Source organism: Cygnus atratus, chromosome 3, assembly GCF_013377495.2.
Source record: "Cygnus atratus isolate AKBS03 ecotype Queensland, Australia chromosome 3, CAtr_DNAZoo_HiC_assembly, whole genome shotgun sequence".
Classification (NCBI taxonomy): Eukaryota; Metazoa; Chordata; class Aves; order Anseriformes; family Anatidae; genus Cygnus; species Cygnus atratus.
Window position 1 is genome coordinate 86,460,421 of NC_066364.1, and position 19,586 is coordinate 86,480,006.

The 19,586-nt window shown below is 40.5% G+C and overlaps 1 protein-coding gene across 1 annotated transcript; it reads left to right on the forward strand.

The window, feature by feature from the left end:
• The first annotated feature begins 4,700 nt into the window (after window positions 1-4,700).
• Window positions 4,701-9,768, forward strand: NANP (N-acetylneuraminic acid phosphatase). The gene is made up of 2 exons (XM_035563308.2): window positions 4,701-4,878; window positions 5,059-9,768. Exons 1-2 carry the CDS (start codon window positions 4,789-4,791, stop codon window positions 5,752-5,754), a joined length of 786 nt encoding a protein of 261 aa, XP_035419201.1. The 5' UTR covers window positions 4,701-4,788; the 3' UTR covers window positions 5,755-9,768.
• Window positions 9,769-19,586: the final 9,818 nt, after the last annotated feature.

Consider the following 19,586-nt stretch of genomic DNA (forward strand, 5'->3'; position numbering starts at 1 on the left):
AGCTGTGGATGCCCCATCCCTGGAAGTGCTCAAGTCCAGGCTGGATGGGGCTTTGGGCAACCTGGTCTGGTGGGAGGTGTCCCTGCCCATGGCAGTGGGTGGAACCAGGTTATCTTTAAGGTCCCTTCCAACCCAAACCAGCCTATGAGGAACTAATAAGGTGTGTCTGAAAGTATAGGATTGCACACAGATAATGCATGCTGAAATAGATATTTCTGATAGAAAAAGCTCTAATGAGTGGTCTTATTGCCTCATTTGCTAATCACAGTGTTCATACAAAATACAGCAGTGTTCATACAAATAGTGTTCATACAAATACAGCAAGGCAAACAGCTGTCTGAAGTTGAACAACCCGCCTGTGAGTTCTGCAAGTAAGCATGCAAGGACATTGTACAATTCCAGCACCATTTTCAGGCAGTCCTACTTTGATCATGAGTTTTCCACACACAGTGAATTGACAGGAAAAAATATATATCATCCATGGTTTAAGTGCTTCAATTCTATATCTGGAAACTTCTAGTAAAGAAATATATCTTATTGAATCTTTTAAGGCATATTAGTTTCCAATGAAGACTTGAGCATACAACCTCTTTGACCAACTGTTAAACCATTTTGAAAGCACAAAGATTACCTTTGTCTTTTCTGAGAAGGTACACATTTCCCGGGATCCACAGCTCACTCACTGGAACAGAGGACTCTCTGAAACACAGTACATCTTCTTAAACAGAAAGACTCCCAGAAATTCAGCTTGTTTTTCATCACTCTTCTTTGTAAACTCTGTAAAACTAATTTAGTAAGAGGTAAGTGAAATCAGCATGCCTAACACTGTTTTGTTTATCAAATGAAAGTAGTACTTTTTTTTTTTTTTACAAGTTATCTAATGGATAGAATTAAAGAAAAACATTAAATTCTGCCATAGTAAGGTGAATGTTTTAAATGCCATTTGGAACCTTTTTCCATACCTCAAATGGGAATACACAAAGTGAATATGTTTCATCTTTTACAGTCTCTTATTCAAATATAACACTTACTGAGAATCACAACCCTTTGCAGTTCTTAAATGTTAAGACTCTCATCCTGCCAACACATGCATATTCTACTTCCAAGCATGTAAACCATCCCACTGGCTATGCTATGCCAGTAAATGATCAGTGCCTGGAACCACTTACAGGCCTTGAAAATGGCTGTCCTGGCCACATGCCATTTAATTGTATTCTCTTTGTCCTCAAATTAGGCTGTGTATGAACTCCCTCTAGTAAATGGCCTCAGCCCAATCTGGAAATTATTTGGGAAATAAAAATCACGTCAGGAGCCATTATAGCATTAATGCCAACCATAGAGACAATCACAATCTAGTGCCTGGGAAAGTTGTATGGTGTTGCTTAGTTTGTTAGCGTAAATACAGCTATGGTGGCCAATATCATAAAGCTAATTTCACAAGATTAGTTTCACAACTGGAACACAATAATGACGAAAAAGTACATTTTTTTCAACAAGGGTGGAATTAAAAGGGCTGCTATGTTATGCAAAACCTCTTCCGCTCTTTGAAAATTAAAAACAAACAAAGTCAAATTTGTGGAGTCAAAAATGAATCTGTATTCAATAAATGCTAAAGAATACACTAAAACATACGCTGAGGAGAACAGTTCTCTTCCAGAATGGAATTTCTGTGGTATATACTCTGATGCTATAGCACAGCATCAGAGGCACTTCACCGTTCTCTTTTCTGTGTTCTTCCAAAAATTAATAACTAATGACAGATAATACCGAATTCCAATAACATTTCCAGAATAAGGACTTACTGAGTTTAAGAGTCCCATCAAAATATATGTCAGCTCCCATAGCTAATATAATTCCCTTCATAACTAACATGATAATGTTATATGTAATATAAAGTGAGATGATTTGACACTGTTTTGATAAGTATGTAGCCTCTTGTCAAATATTCAAAATCACTTACTATATATCTTGAAATGTGACTATTGTTATGGTCTCTACTTAATTAAAGAATCAAACACATCTTGTCTTCATGTTATGCTTGGTTAGAAAAGTTTTCTGGTTTGAATCCTGTTTAGCTACCCCTCAACTGATCCGTTATTGCACGTACTCCCACAATGATATGCCACTTAGCCATTTTTTAATTTGCAAGTATCATTCAGCTTCTGAATCTGTTTTAAAAATCAAAAGACTAAAGAATATAAATTAATTGCCTTATATGATTACAAATTTCTGGCTGACCTTTCAACCTTTAATTTCAAGACAATATAAAATATTTATTTTTGCCAAATTCAAGAGCTGAATCCAGTATGTAATTATCTTTTCTGTGTCTATTTTGTACTTAAATTTACCGTTTCAGCTTAGTCCAATAGAGCATCCAGAAAAGACAAACTTTAATATTTGAATCAGCTTTTCCTTAAATAGATTTCTTCAAGGTACCTTCTTGTACCTCTAAAACAAAAGCGAATTCAGGAGGAGATTATACTAAGTCAGGTGGAAAATTAAAGCACAGTATTTAAAACTTGGCAGTCATTTCACTGACAGTGTCTACCCAGCTAAACTCAACAATATACAAATCTACCTGATTTCAGATTCCTGGAAAGCAAAGACTTCACAAGTAAGAGGTAGAATTTTATTGGGTAAAGCGAGTTTACTGAATACTGCTTGGTTTCTAAGATATCATTTAATTATAATAAAAAAAAAAATGTTGCTAGAGGTTTATGTCATTTTTTATAGAAGGGGCTTTTTCATGACAACAGTTAAAAATCAGAAACTCTAAAACATCTTGGGGAGGAAAGTAAATCAATGTAGCCTGGGGCTCTGCAGCTGTTCAGGCTGTCTCTGATGAGGAAAAAAATTGCTTAAAGAGAAACTGCCTCAATATTTCAAGTTCCTAAAAGAGATGTTACAGCTAGGTGCCTCTTCATTTATGACTGCAATGGTGCTGTGTTGCATTTGTAATTCTACTTTTGTTTTGTGCGTTGCTGCGGTGATGAATAACCTATTGATTTAACTCAGATTAAATACTCCTTTTGATCTGACTTAGAATTCTTAGTCTCACTCCTCTGCATAATGAAAAAAGGTCTGATTTTTTGTGTTTCTAGTATTGTTTCAAAACAACCTAGTCTTTTTTTTGTTTTGTGTTGACAGTAACAACTGTATTTTGAGTTAGTAAAACCATAGGCAGGCTTTTGGTATCCCATGAAGTTTGGAACAACTCTGATTTAGCCAGTCCTTGAACTCTGTGACTTGATTCCCATCCTCTTCTACATTGTCTATGAATACAGTGGCTAAAGTCACTGCCAGATTAACTACACATTAGGTGAAACTTGCACGAAATAATATTCTATTCCCAGAAGCATCACATACTCCCTCTTGCAGATACTACTTAACTACAAGCATGAATTCAGTTACTGCTTTTTCTGTGTTGATTAGTACATTTACACTCTCCCATCCACAGCATTCAGGGTAAATTAAAATGCATTGCACACCATCATTCAACTTGTGGACAGCGAGGTGCAGTGATGCACACACCAAGCTTTTCCCAAATACACACAAATATTTTTTAGTAGCCCTTCTCCCTCTCTGACTAGCCTGTCAACATGCTCATATTCCCTACAAAGCATGATATGCCACCTCTTCGGACTTCCTGAACATCCAAGACTTTAAACATGTCATCTCTAAACACTCACCTTGGGTAAGAAACCCATTATAGGACAACAATCATTCTGTAGGTTTTGCCTCTTAAATTTTATTAAAATTCCTTCAATTTCTTTAACTACAGGATCCTCAGCGATGTCTATTTCTTTTCAGAATCCATCTCTTTAAATATTGCTTTCTATAGTTCTAATTGCCAAGCTCTTTGGCATGCTCTTTTGTTTGATCGGTCTGGGATTTTTGTTCGTTTGTTTTGGTTTTTGGCCTCGTGTTGTGTGACCCAGCATCTTTCGCTTGACAAGCAGGTTGCTGACTAAGGTGCAGTTTTCCAAAGTTCAAGTGACTTGGAGTGAACTTCCAGTTTCTCTGGTAAGATACGAAGTTTCCTCCAGCTTTGTGAATTGTTAACGTCTAATTGGTATCAGCAGTATTAGCAGAAAAACTTGCTGGCTGAAAAGATAAACTCTGTTTATCCAGACATTTATCAGAGAACAATAGAGTATTACCTGACTGATCAAGCCTACTGTTAAACTTCACCCTGTGGTAAAGGACCTGTTCTGAAACGGCGGTCAGTGCATGCAACTGTAAAATTTGTTCTTTCGTGCCTTTTGGGATTCATTTGTTCTAGAAAATATTGAGCTTTGGAATTTCAAATACTCTAATATTATACCCCAAATACCAAAGTATTTATACTGAAATCACTGGCTTTGGCTTTATCTCGAATAAATTGTGATGCTGTGGAAGGGACTGTGGCTGTCTTTGCCAGCAGGTGTCTCTACAGAAGGACGCTGTCTCTCCAGAGAGGTGCTGTGCTGCCAGCCGACCTGAGGGCATCTCTTGCCTGTTGCACCTCTTCCTCCTCCCTGCAGGTCGCTTTTCACAAACGCCAACATTTCTTAACAGGGGAAAAAAGGCGACCCGGGCCTTGTGACTGCTGTGAGGGACGGGTCGGATCGGCCGCTCCGCGCCCCTCATGCGGCTCCGCCCTGCGCCGGCGAGGGGCGGGGAAGGGAGAGGAAGGGAAGGGGAGGGAAGGGAAAAGAAAGGAAGGGGAGGGAAGGGGTGGCCTTGCCGGCAGCTCTGTGTCTGTGCTGGGCGAGCGGCAGCGGCTGGGCGCTACCCCGCGGCGGTGCCATGGGCGCGCCCGGCGTGAAGGCGGTGTTCTTCGACCTGGACAACACGCTGGTCGACACGGCGGCGGCCGGGCGCCGCGCCATCGAGGAGGTAATGTCCGGCCCCGAGCCCTGCGGCCTCGGCCCTTGCCGGCCGGACAGGACGGGGCTCCCCGCGCCCTCTCTTCCCCTTCCCTTCCCTCCCGGGCCGCCCCCGGCGCGTAGCGGGCCGGGTCGGGCCGAGTCGGGGGGGGGGGACGGCGGCGCCACGGTGTCCTGCTGTCGGTTGCAGGTGGTGAAGGCGCTGCGGTGCCGGCACCGCTGCGGGGAGGGCCAGGCCCGCGACATCTGCGAGAAGGTGCAGGCGAAGCTGCTGAAGGAGTGCCACGACCCCGCCAGGACGTGCATCACCGAGCTGCGGATCTCGCACTGGGAGGAGGCGATCCAGGAAACCATCGGGGGGGAGGCGAACCGCAGCCTGGCCGCCGAGTGCTACTTCTTGTGGAAAACCACCCGGCTCCGGCACCTCACCCTGGCCGAGGAGACGCGAGGCATGCTGACCGAGCTGCGCAAGGCCGTCCGCCTGCTCCTCCTGACCAACGGGGACCGGCAGACGCAGAGGGAGAAGATTGAAGCCTGTGCCTGCCAGCCCTACTTCGATGCCATCGTCGTGGGAGGAGAGCAGAAGGAGGAGAAGCCGGCGCCGTCCATATTTCATTACTGTTGCGACCTCCTGGGGGTGCAGCCCGCGGAGTGCGTCATGGTTGGTGACTCTCTCGACACAGATATTCAAGGAGGCCTCAACGCTGGCCTGAAGGCGACTGTCTGGCTAAACAAAACGATGGCAACCCCCGCAGATAGCTCCCCGGTACCTCACTACGTCATTTCTTCTGTTCTCGACCTTCCGACGGTTTTACAGAAGATGGAGCACAAAATTAATGCCAAGTTAGGAAATGACCATACGGTTAGTAGTAGTGAGGCACACTGACAGCTCTGGCATGTGGTCGGAGAAACACTGAGCTGTTGACCCATCCTCATGTTAAAAATTTGACCCTAGGATTTTAAACTCATGTATGTTATGCTTTCTTATACAGCAGGTGGGCGAGTAAGAGCACAGCTGTCAGTGAAACAGGATAGAAACAAGAGTATTAGATTAATATAAAGGATGCAAGTGCAGTTAATTTAAGATAACTGCCTGTATCTGAAAATTATTTTGGCAGATGGGCTAAAACATACTTGTCTCTGACCAAAGTTCCTAGTCCGTTGTTTTCATACTGGACAAGAAAATTTGGATGTTGTGACCTTTCACATGCCTTGCTGACTTGTAAGTTCAGCAGAAACTTTGGTTCAAGCCTTGCTTGCAGTGTGGAAAACATAAAAGCGAGAGTGTTGTACAAGCTAGTAAAAGTTCTCAATTGATCTGCAGCTTATTTCAGAAACTGAAGTGACCTTTGCTATTTCTAAAACCAGAATTTATTGACAGAATTTATTATGTAGCAGATTACTAGGAAACAATCACCTCTGATCCCTTTTCAAGTTTAAGTTTTCAAGTTTTAGCATTTTTTTCAGAATTTGCAGTGACTTTTCATTTACAGAATCAGTACCTCTTGCCAAAAATATTTAAATGTACATAAAACTTGTATTTGTAAAGGGGACCATTTATCAGAGGGACTTCATGGATACGGTTTTTACTTCATATTATCATGGTGCTTATACAAATAGGCAGTATATGTGTAATTCAGATCATAAGACAAGTTTTTGTTAGAATGTAATTGGTATAACGGATATTTTCAATGATCTTACTGTACTGTCAAGCTCTTTAACAGTTCATATTGTTGTGCTGTCTGATTTTATTAGTTAATTTCTATCAGACTCCTTGGAGAAACTGTTCTTGGTCTTGCTCGGGTAGATGACTGCTCAGAGTCAACTGCAGGATCAGTGATTTTTTTTTTTTTGTCTGTTTTAATAGCAAGCACTGCTATACAATCCCTCCTTAATCCAGTTTCTACATGTATGTCATGTGATTTACTCTGGAGGAAGTATGACTTAGCTGTTTGTAAATGATTTTCATAACTCTCTTCCAGGATCTTGGAAAATGATACGTATGACAGTAAGGTATACAGTTTCATAAAGTGTATGTGCTATTTGTTCCACTAGGTGCATCTAGTGGAACATCTAAAACTATATGTTTTAGAGATGACCCTGTAAAACACTGACATTTCTCTTTCCCAGATTATTACCTTAATAACTTAATTTTGTTGTACTTCTTATTTATACTACAAAACAGATGAGAAAATTTTCCTCAAATACACATGTATTAAATGGAAATGTACACACTTGGAAAACCTGCCTTTTTCAAAACCTATTTGCTATATATAAATAGGGCTGAATATCTGATGACATGTGAGTAATCAAACTTCATATTGTAGAATAAAGCTATGACAAATCTTTCAAGAACAGGAATATTGAGGAGCTGGCAGAAGATAGCCTGGCACGTTGGCTATAAAGAAAGGTCAGCAAAGAGTACCGAACCCTACCAGAAAAAGGGTAAGTGGAAGGAGTCATGTATACAAGAACAATAAACAACTTTACATGAATTTAAATTGATGTAACTAAGAAAGCTTCACAAAGAGTGACAGATTCAGTTTAGAGGAGGGTATTATTAATCTGGGTTAAATTACTTGGCAAAGGGCTCCATCATAACATTTCTCCTACATCCAAGTAGATGGAAGTATTCATACAAGTTTGAAACCCTGTCATCAAATTAATCCTTAAAAAGGGTAGAGCCATCCATGTCCTTCATGTTGTTGAGCCAAGACCTTTGAGACACTAGGATCATTGAGGAGAACAGAGGCAGGCTCCACCCGTACCTATGAGGAAATGGGCATGACCCACAAGTGATCCAATTACAGTGACAGGGTGAGTGGCCAGATGTAGTATGAGACAGCAGGACTGACTGGACACACCTTTGATACTGAAGGAAGAGGCCTAAGTTAAGATTTTATTTTCTCTTTGGGAGAGTATGAAAACAGTCACTGTTGTTCAGCTGATGAGCAAAACATTGCTGATAAGATTCCTTGTAACTTAAAATTGAGAGGAGAAAAAATAATGAAGATCTTGAATCCTGTCAGGAATATTAATTAAAAGTAGAAATGTATCCAAAAGGTTAGATGGATCCCCGAAAAGATAACTTAGATGAAGCCATCTGTTATAACCATACTGTCTGATACAAAAGCAATAACTTTGTTTACAACAGCATCCGAAAGTACTGACAGTATAACTCCATTGTTTGCACAGCATCAGGCTAATAGAACTGGGGTCAGAATGATGTTTCTGACACAGCTGTGATTTAAAATAAATATTAATAATTCACAATTCTGTCTATGGACTTGAAGGATGTACATACCAGGTTACCATTTTCTAATGTAAGTTGAGGTTTATATTCTCTTGCCATTGCATCATTCTAGGATGCTTCTATGAATGAGCCCGCTCATTGTATGAAAGGTCTCTCGTTTTAGAAGAGTCTGTTCCTTGTTTTGCACTTGGCCAGTTATTTCCTTATATCTACAATCTATGAAAAAAAATGCTGTAGCTGAATGCTCAGGTGATAGTGTGGTCTGCAAAGGCCACACCTAAGTACACTTTTTTCCATTGCTGAGAACTCTACCAGGCTGGATGTGACTACTGGTTTCCAGTCAGGGCGATATTATTATGGTGCTGCTATAAAACAAGAAGACACAATGTGAGAGACTTCTCCACTGGGAGCCTTCTTAGAAGTAATTACCAAAAAAACTGGACTACATAGTTGGAATAACTCTAAATGCACAAGATGGTTTTCTTGGATGGAGGTATTAGAGAAAACCAAGAGAAGATAATTTTACTTATGGAAATGGAAAAATTAATAATAGGATCATTTTCAGATCAGAAGCAGAAATAGATCAATAAAACAGTCTGTATTCAGTTCCAGTTAAGTTCTGGTTTTGCTTAGTGATATGCTGTATTAGATAATTTATCTAGTTTAAATTATATTGCCAAAACACACTAAATAAAAAAGAGAAAAAGAAATTCCATCTATATTTTTAAACACCTTTTTTTCAGATAAATTTTATCTACCGAGGTTGATCTTCAGTAACTTTGACTTTAGTTAAATGAACTGTAACAAAAGTGTAATACCAACTGTATTTTAATTCTTGATTTAAAATAATCTGTGTACTAGTCTAATAAAAGTATTTTGTTTATAAAATATTTCTTTTAGCACTCTGTATTATGGTGGGTGACTATGTTTGTGGCCAGGTTTACAACAAAGGACAAGTACTATTTTTTTCTTTTAATAGCACAGAATTAGCTTTAAAATCTGTGACACTGACATATAGATATATTGAAAGTGTGTAGTTCCCATCATTTCAATCAGAGGCTGAGACATAATTCTGCGTTTATGAAGCTTTGTGGCCTGACTGCATAGACCACATTGAATTCCTAACAGCAGTTCACTGCCAGTTGAACCTGACTTGCCAAAAAGGCATTTGGCTGTACCCAGTGTATGAAGTATCACAGACCTGCATGTCTTAGCATCTCTGTTCTTGTTCAGTGAGCTTTGTATGTGTGAGGCATTAAGCTGGACAGCAAGAGCATCAGAAATGGGAATATTTTTCTACATGCTTGAAAAACTTCAGCACAAAGTTGAAAGTTCTTTGAAGTGACTCAAATGGTTTGTGCAGGAGACATGCACCAGAATACTAGGCTATTGGAAAGAAGATGTTTGGGTGGGGTGACAACAAAAGGTTATCACATTTCCTGAAATACAGACAATGGATAGCTTCCTGTGCAGCAGATAACCTGAACCTATTCTGCTTGTCTTTTCCTCTGAAGCTCTTGTTAATTGGCAATGACAATAATATGGTTTTGAACTAGACTGAAGTACTCAGATGTCAGAGCAGTTTCTCTTCTTAGAAAATAAATAAAGATGCTGTATGTTTATTTTTTTTTTAAATTCATGTATTCTACAAATAATATTACAGGTTTTGTTTTCTTCCAGTTTCATTTTTCCCCCCTTCAGGATAGTAGCTACCTTGTCAGAAGTGATACTCAGTGGTAGGCCAGACTGGCTTTGAAAGCACCATCGCTGCTTTAAAGCAACCACTGCTGCAATATAATGAAGAAATTCTACTTAGGCAGAAAAATTTTTCATAATAATTTGAAATAAATGCTGAAAGATTCCCAGAGTAGAGTTGTAATATGAATTTGGATAGCCAATTGGTAGGATGGTGAGCTTAAATATACCATGCTTACTCCACTACCAGACACAATGTCTTAAGATTTACATGTATGCTTACATTCTATATTCTGGGTGAAGCACAGCGAATTATGGCATGGTTTCCTATCACCTCATATACTGTATGGGATTACCATCAGAAAAACTTCCAATTGGTTTAGACAGGGACTTTTAGAGCACAGTTCACCTGAGCTACGTAAAACAGCTACTCCGTGATGACTCCTGTCGTCAGGATGTCTTACTTTCCTCCATTGATTATAAACATATCTGGATGATGGATTCAAACAGAGGTATCTATTCTACTATGTGACTATGTGCATTAAATGTAACTATCTGAGATTCTGGTTAAAGTCAGAGCTAAAATGAAATAAGTTTGTCTTTGAAGGTGACCATCTTCAGTATTACATGTATAGTTCAAAGCCTGTTGAGCACCCATGAAGGATTACAATTTCAAAGAAATTGTTCTGGGCTGCAATGTATGGCAATATATCATCCTCCTGTATTTTAAGAGTCTGCCAAGATACAGAACAGCCACCTGATGAACTGCTCCTTATCTCAGCATTTAAACACAAAGTCTGTCCCTGGTCCCATATGACCACTCATGCAATTAAAGCCAGAGTTGGGAGGGGAGGCTTTTTCAAAAACAAGCATCAGGTTGAGAATGGAGGAGTGGGGTTATTGCTCCCAGTATACTCATTTGATTCATAAAAATACAGCCAGGAATGCCTCTGTCAATAGATTGTGCAAGAAGTCAGGAAAAAAAGCTGTTCTAACCTGGGTGCAGATGCGGTTTGGATCAGAAATTGCAAACATTTTAGCTTTATTCTTCAATAGCACCTACAGCCAATGCAGCTGGCAATGCATGCAAAGCATGTTATAAACTTGCAAACATACAGTAAATAATACTCCTGACCTCAAGGGAGTTTGCAATCTACACAGCCTTACACAAAGTTTTTCATAGTACCTACAGATTTAAGATTATCATAGTCTGAGTGTACTCTTAATTCTTTCAGTCATCAATAATAAAGCAATTTATGTCCTTTTTTGTCTTTAACCTCGCAGCAGAGGAGCACTGGTCCCTCATCCCATGGCTGTGTGTGAAGTCAGCAGGATTTGTGTCTATCCATCTGCCCCCTCGCTATCCCAGTCTGGTCATTCATCCTCAGCATTACAATACAGCAGCAGAACCATGTAGTGTTGGCAGTTCAGATACGTAGTGACTCCTTTTTCAACTTTGGCTCTAAATTGGTAGGAGTTTTACTTCTAAGCTAACCTGAGGAATTCAAATAAAAGTTAAAATCCTTCCTTAGTTCTATACTAACAGAACTCATCACCTGGAAATCATCTGAGCACGTTGAGAAGTAAAACAAATAGAAATGCAATGTATCTCTAATGTATGTAGTGTATACTGTTCTTCTGTGCACAGCTTTTACTGTTCTATCAACCTTGCACTGGGATTGTCTCCATTATAACTCACTTTCTAGATCATGCTGTGCACATACAAGAGGCATAACAATGCAGAGATGATGTCAGCTGTGTTTAAAGCAAAAAGCTGCAACTTTGCGCCTATGTTGCAAGGGACCTAAACACAGAGAATCACGTTGCCTGCTCCATATAGCATATTTCAGCTATTTATTCCATCTGATTAAAAAAATAAAATTGCAATGAGAACCTTGTAATGAAAAGTCCTCAAACACCAGGAAAAAAAAAAAAGCATTTAAAAAAATGATGAATGAAATTATGGTGCTAATACATGAAGTTTTAGTCCTTCAGAAATGCAATCCATGTTTCTCAGGTCAATAAAAACTAATGGAAGAGAGCCAGCTCTTGTAATAAGATCATGTGAGAACATACATTTATTACCACTTCTTGGCAGCTGTGTGCCGCGAGCACATGTTTGAGCCATGTTTGTTTTAAACAGCCTTTCCTCTCAATAAACTTCCATTCATATCACACAGACTAGGTAAATTTGTCAATTTGTAAAAAATAGTGTAAAAACATGTTTAAATAAAGCCCCAAAACAAAATCTTCTGTTAGTCATCTATAGATATCAGAGTTTATAATGCAAGTTTAAAATACCAAATTTGAGTTACTTTCCTGCAAGTTTCAAAACAAATGTTGATGATAAGTTGTTTTAAGAAGTGAATGTTCTGCAGACAACAAAACACTAACATGCATTTCCTCAGTTTCTCTGTGTTCAGTCAGGTCATCACTGGCTCTGTGCATTGGGGTTTTCTGTTAACTGTATTCAAGAGCAACTTTGCCACACTGAGAAAAACCAACTAATTTACATTCTGGAAATAGTGTATTGCTAGGCAATACGGAAGAAACTATGCAGGTAGTTTAAACTACATTTGAATATGCATTTTAGTTAATGCATGTAATGCATTAATACATGTTTTTGTTGGGTTCTTTCTTATGACTGCAATCATCTAAGAATTACGCTTTACATCAAGGATTTAGGGAACTGTTTTATACTTCTCAATGACTCTAGGAAATCACAAGGTATTGTTATGGCTAAATGACCCCCTCTGCTCAATGAACTTTCCAGAAATAAAGATGAAAAACATTTCAATTTGTCCTGCTTTCCAGGCTAAAGTCCATCCCAGAGAACATTAGATTAGCAGTTTTTTATTTACCTATCTTGTTACTGAGTATGCTCAATCGCATTGCCTTCAGACGTGTGGGAAGCCCATTCTCCCTAGCTAGTGACCAGTGTAAAATAAAGGTCCAACTAGGTGTGAAATCATAGAATCACAGAATCATTACAGTTGGAAAAGACCTCCATGATCAGCTTGTCCAACCATCACCCTACCACCAATGCCACACACTGAACCATGTCCCTAAGCACCACGTCCAACCTTTCTTTGAACACCCCCAGGGACGGTGACTCCACCACCTCCCTGGGTAACCCATCCCAGTGCCTGACTGCTGGTTCTGAATAGAAATGTCTCCTCATTTCCAACCTGAACGTCCCCTGGTGAAACTTGAGGCCATTCCCTCTAGTCCTATCACTGGTTATCTGCGAGAAGAGGCTGACCCCAGCTCCCCACACCTGCCTTTCAGGTAGCTGTAGAGAGAACAAAACATGTAGAGAGAACAAAATCACTACATATCAACATGTATCAACTATTCCAATATGATTTGTTGCTTTTTTTGCTGTGTAGGTGTTACGAATGTCACTAAATTTTTCTATCCATTCAATGAAATAGATCATCAAGTATCCTCAAAGTCATTGTGCTGCTTTCATCAGAGTAATAATACGTCAGGCCTGTCTTTTTGAGGCAGTCTGTCTTAACTGTTTTCATTAGTCCTACTGGCTGGCTTTTCTTTGCTGTTAGTGATGTGGCCTGGTTTTGTGACACGTAAAATCTCCCTGGGGTTCCGATTTGTCAGGAAGTCTGCAGTGGATGGAGTGACAGCCTTTGTTTTCCAAACTGTTGATGCCTTCTATTGGCCTTTGTTGCAGATATCTAAATGGGAAGGGTCCTGAATGTTCTAAGTGCTTTTTTTCTTTTCAGTAAGAAAATGCATAAACAACACAAACAGCTTGTTTATTTTGTTTTCTGTAAATGTAACTGGGTAAAAATACTCTCTGTTTCCATCCCTCTAAGCTGAAAATATTTTAAAGGGTGCCTAGCATCTTGGTAGCTAAAACACTGAGATATTTCTTATCTTTTCTCCTGTTACTCGAAAGCTTTCACCTGTTTTAAAAAGGCGGCTGCTGCAGCCAGAGGTTCATCTTAATGTTGCATTATTTTTGGTTTACATTGTATTTCTATGCTTTATCTTCTAATGAAAACAAGCCTCTACCTTAGAGATGTGTTTACTTTGAGATAAGTCTACAAAATTAACTTTTTTTTTTTTTTTTTTTAATATTGTGCCCCTGTTCATATTCAAAAAGAGGCTTCACTATTTTTCTTCTGTTTCAATTTTCAATCACTATGGACCAGTGCTGCATTTAGGTTTGTAGGCGTACAGGAGTTTGTTTAAGAAAAAGTGTTGTTTTTTTTTTTTTTCCCCTGTATTCCTGCCTGCTAAAGGGATGTCTTTAAAGAGTCACAATGCTGCAAATAAGCTATTTTTTCTACAATGAAAGAAGGAAATATATTTTAGGATTTTTTTGGGGGGTGCCTAATTTAGGAGCAAAGAAAGAGAAAATTAAAGCTGAATATCAGGACTGTTTCTTAACTACAAGGGGTTAGTGTCTGGAGTAGCATTGAAAAGAAAGTCCCATCGTTTGGGCTTTTAAAAATACACTCAGTTTATTATGTCCACATCTGCTCACCTGAGCTTCTTAAAATCCTTTCAGGATATTTATATAATAGAAATTTTAAAATATATCAGTATCAAGAACAATGCAATAAATAGTCAGCTGAAAACTTCATTTTCCGAGTTTCCTCAGCAGATGGCATTAGAGGTTTGCTAGGTGCAGATACAAGCTCTTTTTTTTTTTCCTCCTGTTTTCCTTATTTTTTCTCCATCACTGTTTTAAATTTAAAACATACTGGTAGCCATAAATAAGTCGGAGCATTCTTCTTTTCACACCACACTACCCTCCTGACATCATCAATGACCACAAGACCCTTTTTCACTAGGCAGTGTACAAATACATGGCTTATGTAGGCAAACATCATCTTTGTTTGAAGAATGGCCATCAGAGGCATACTTTGCAAGCTGCACAACAGTCTGCCGGAAAAGAACATGCAACACATTTGTGGTAACATCATGCTGCCAAAAATATGCACCCTTCTAAGGGATGGGCGCACTGTGCTGGAACTGAATTTGATTTATATTGTGTAGGTATTGGACTTGGAAAGGAAAGGAAAGGAAAGGAAAGGAAAGGAAAGGAAAGGAAAGGAAAGGAAAGGAAAGGAAAGGAAAGGAAAGGAAAGGAAAGGAAAGGAAAGGAAAGGAAAGGAAAGGAAAGGAAAGGAAAGAAAGAAGAGAAGAGGAGAAAAGAAGAGAAGAGGAGAAAAGAGAAGAGAAGAGAAGAGAAGAGAAGAGAAGAGAAGAGAAGAGAAGAGAAGAGAAGAGAAGAGAAGAGAAGAGAAGAGAAGAGAAGAGAAGAGAAGAGAAGAGAGGAAGGGGAAGGGGAAAAGGAAAGGGAAGGGGAGGGGAGGGAGAGGGGTGGAAAGGAAAGGAAAGGAAAGGAAAGGAAAGGAAAGGAAAGGAAAGGAAAGGAAAGGAAAGGAAAGGAAAGGAAAGGAAAGGAAAGGAAAGGAAAGGAAAGGAAAGGAAAGGAAAGGAAAGGAAAGGAAAGGAAAGGAAAGGAAAGGAAAGGAAAGGAAAGGAAAGGAAAGGAAAAAGAGGAACTTACTTCCTGCAGCTGATGCTGCAGTGGCACCTGTATGATTTCAGATTCTCCTGCTGAGCTCATCTTTCTACATTTAGACAATACATCAGCACTTCGTTTCTATAACCTCACGTAAAGGATTTCTGTAAGCTGTTAACCTGCTACTACATATTGTTTTTCTCAGCCTGGTAAGTTCTCAGCCACATCCACAGATTTGGGCAGTGGCTGTGAAGTGAGCACCTCCATTCCTACCTGGGTACCCGAAAACATGGGCAGATCTTCATCTGCAAACCCAGCAGCAAAGTGTTTGGCATTTCTCCCAGTTACTGGCAGTGGCTTTGGTTCCCAGCGGTGGCTGTAGGTTCAGCTGCAGCACTGAACACAGGCACTGCTCCCTGCTGTAGGTCTCAGTGCTCAGCAGGCGGCAGCTGAGGATCAATGTTCAGCAGGAGCAGCCCACAGGCTCCGTGCAACTGCAGCAGCCTACCGCGGAGTTGGTAAAATGACAAATATGTTGTCCCCAGGTGCCCAAGGGCTTCTGTCTCCAGCTTAACAGAGAGGGAATGAGGCAGAAAACCATCAGGGCTGGCTGGTGGTCACACAGCAAGCTTGGGATGGAGACAAGACTCGCAGTGAGCTCTGCCTGGCCCTTGGCAGAGGTTTTGGTCTCTGAAACCAAGATAAAGCCTCCTTGGAAGCTCTCCTAGGCCAAGGCTACAACATGGTGTTAGGCCCTGTCCATTATCATGAGAATAAACACCGCAGCACTATAAAGGTTCAAAATGTTCACTCAGCAACTCTTCTCACCTGTGAGCATGGCTGTGCAGGAGCAGCATTGTTTCCTCCCGCAAATAATTGTGGATGAGGGTACACACTTAAAAAACATATACTGTCTGCCTGTCTTCTCCTGAAGGCCCCTGGAACATTTTGGGGTTTTCTCAATAGGGCTGGTGTTAGAGTAGGTTTTTTTTGTTTTGTTTTGTTTTTTCCATGTTAAGTAACATAATCAGATGTTTGCACAGAGCCCTTAAACAATCCCCAAGGCCTTTCAGTGATGCTTAGGAGGCAAGATGCTGCATTGCCTGAGTGACTGCCTGTTTGATGCACATACCAGATGTGGGGAATGCAATGATTTTAAAGTACCTTCATGTCTTACTCAGGCCAGAAAGACATAAAATGCCAAGACTTTGCTGCTAAAACTCTGGAACAGTCAGTGTAAATGGTCAGCACAGCTTTGACCACTGAGACTGTAAAAGGTTTTGTCACAGGAGTGACCAGGAATTATGTCCCTCATACTATGTTTCCTACCCTCCTTTTCCTTTTCCTGCCCATTCAAGTCCTCTCATTATTTTCATCCAATTCTAAGGACGTATTTGCTAAGCATTTTTACTACAAATTTATACCTAGCATAAAATAAGCTCAGGAGGCTGGTCAGTGCATCACACCCAAAGTAAGCATGACCAATTACTGTTTTGTTTTAATGAATAATATTTCTTCATTTAGCTGACTTCCTAAAAGCTTCAGTGCTTTTCCATGCACTGCAGACAACAAGTTTGGAAGGTAAAAAGGCTGAAATCTAACATTCCTGCAGATTTCCACAGGTCATACCAGAGAAATAACTGGTATCTGTTCTGCTCGTGCTTGCAGCTCTCTGGCCCAGACTCAAACTGTGCTGTCCCTGGGGTGACCAGAGAGGAGCCCCGCTAAGAGCAGGGTGTGCATGGCTGAGGGAGGTGGTGGAGAAGTCTGGCCTGCTGCTAGCGAGGCAGCTCCTGTCACACGTCCTTGATGAACATTTTACCTTACTGCGGCAAAGCAACTCGGGGGTGATGTCCTCTCTGACAGATCAAAGTCAGTGGGAATTCCCTTTGAGCAAAAGCAGCAGCTGTTATCTCCGAGAGGCTGAGGGATCAGGTTTACCCGGAATTTCCCAAGACAAAACCCATAGCTGCTGGCAGGTATTTGTCAGCATGCAGCGGGCTGGCGTGCAGAAAACTACCAGGGTATGCCATGGAGTAGCGAGCACTTTAACCTGGATGCTGGGGGGGAAACAGGGGCATCCTGGGCAGGGATGCCCCAGCACCTCTGCAGATGAGCACAGGGCGAGCAGAGTCGCAGCATCAGCGCACAGGTACACACAAATAACTCAAGTACTTTCCTGCACACCCTACACGTTAAATGCAGAATTAATTCCCACAGAATGTTGTGACAAAGTATAAATGGCTTCAGAAAGATGAAACAACATTGTAGAGGATGAATACAAAAGAATATGCTGAACTTAGTGGTTCGGATGCACCTTATGCCTCGGGAAGTCTCTAAATCACCAGTGGCCAGCGGCTAGAAGTGTTTACCAGGGAAAGGATTGCCCCTGAAAATGCCTCACTTCTCCTCCTCCTCCTCAGCCATCTATTGCTTGCCGCCCCTACATTGCCACCTCGCAGCCAGCACACTCGACTGACGTATTTCCAAGCTGGCTCCATACGGATGTTCTCAGACAACCTTTTCCCACAAAATCGCAAGGAAATATCCACATAATTAAGATAAAGTTTATATAATTTGTATAAAGCTTACATCTCTCATTTAGAAAATATTATGCTAGGAGCCTTTTGCACCTTGCAGACGAATACCTCAGAAAATCAAGCAGAACTTGCAGGTATTTCAGATACAATCACTGAGCCTTCTGGCATCTTCCAACTTTACCTTCCAACTTCCAGGCACAACTGATGCCTGAAGGAAAGTGTTTTCAAATACACTTTTGGGACCTGCCTTGTTACCCAGCAGACAAAATCTCCATAAAAGTTATTTAAAATATCCCGTGGGCCTGTGTGGCCTGAAGAAAATATCCAAGGTAGGTCACAGTGAAGGCAAAATCACACCACTACCTCACCACAACACTAACTCACAACTCTAACCGAGGATGAAGTGTAGCCCTCCACTGCTCTGTGTGGGGATACTTCCTTCGGCCAGCACATATCGACCGAGTCACAGATATCTTGACTACTCTCCTTATATTCTTTCAAGTGGTGTTTATTCTGCTTAGTATACAAGGTACTGCTTATGATCAGAGCCAGGAATAATAATTTTATATATATATTGCTTTAGAAGAATATATTTCTTCAAGTGGATAATAAAAAATTACCTCTTTAAATGTGGCATTGCTGGATTTAACAGCTTTTTATGTGAAATTTGCCCTGGGAAGGAGTACTGAGTAAAGCTATGGACCACACAAGTTTCAGTCTAAAATAGTTCTCACAAAGGAAGGGGAGTTGTGGAAATTGAGCTCCTCCGAGCCTACAAACATTTCAATGTGTGGAAATGCTATCAGTCAGCTTTCAGTTTTAAACTTAGATTTGTACCCTGATACCTTGCTCAAGCAAAGCCCCAGTGACTCACGCGTGTGACGAGCATGTTGTGCACATGCAACTGCAGATATTCCACTGACCCTGTTCATTGATATGGCTATGAACATCTTAATATATTTTTTAAACATTCACGTGGGCAGTTTTGACTCTCCCATTCTCCCCCAGTGCCTCCAAATATTTTTCTATTGAGGCTTTCCAACATCTTTTCCCAAGACAAGCTAGTCAGCTTTCCTGGACTGTATATTTCTTAGGGGTACACTGTACCAGAAGTTTTCTGCATTGATTCTTTAGAAAACAAATCAGAAACTACCAAAACCAGCACTAGTGAATAAGATCTGCACTGTAATGCTAGTTGATAATATAGTAAGCAATCCTGCATCTTAAAGAACAGCACTAGATGTGTTGCTACATGATATGTCCAGTGAGAATCACAAACAGATAATATCATCCTGATGAACAAACAGAACAGCTATTATCTCTAGCATGAAGTACTGGCAGGTTTGTTTGTCAGCATCCGCTCAGCGTGAGACTACATGCTGGAAGGTCTCTGGAAATATTTTCACTCACATACACTCTCCTGTTATTTGGTCACTGTAACCTTCTCAAAATTAGTTTCCACAGACTTCTGTCAAAGCTCACCCATCCACTTGTGTGCTACTTGAGGCACAAGACTCAGCAGTAATGGCTTGAAAAGCTTTTTTGCACACACCTAAATCAATTTCTTTCCACTGCAAGGCTAAAGAAACTGTGGCCTCTTTCCAGGCAAAAGGAAAAGAACTCCTTATCTAAACTTAAGTTGCAGTTGTAACTTTATTTTAATGAGGTAGTTACAGTCTTCAGCACTCATTTTTTAATTATTTGGAGGAATCCTCTAGGACACAGTGAAACAG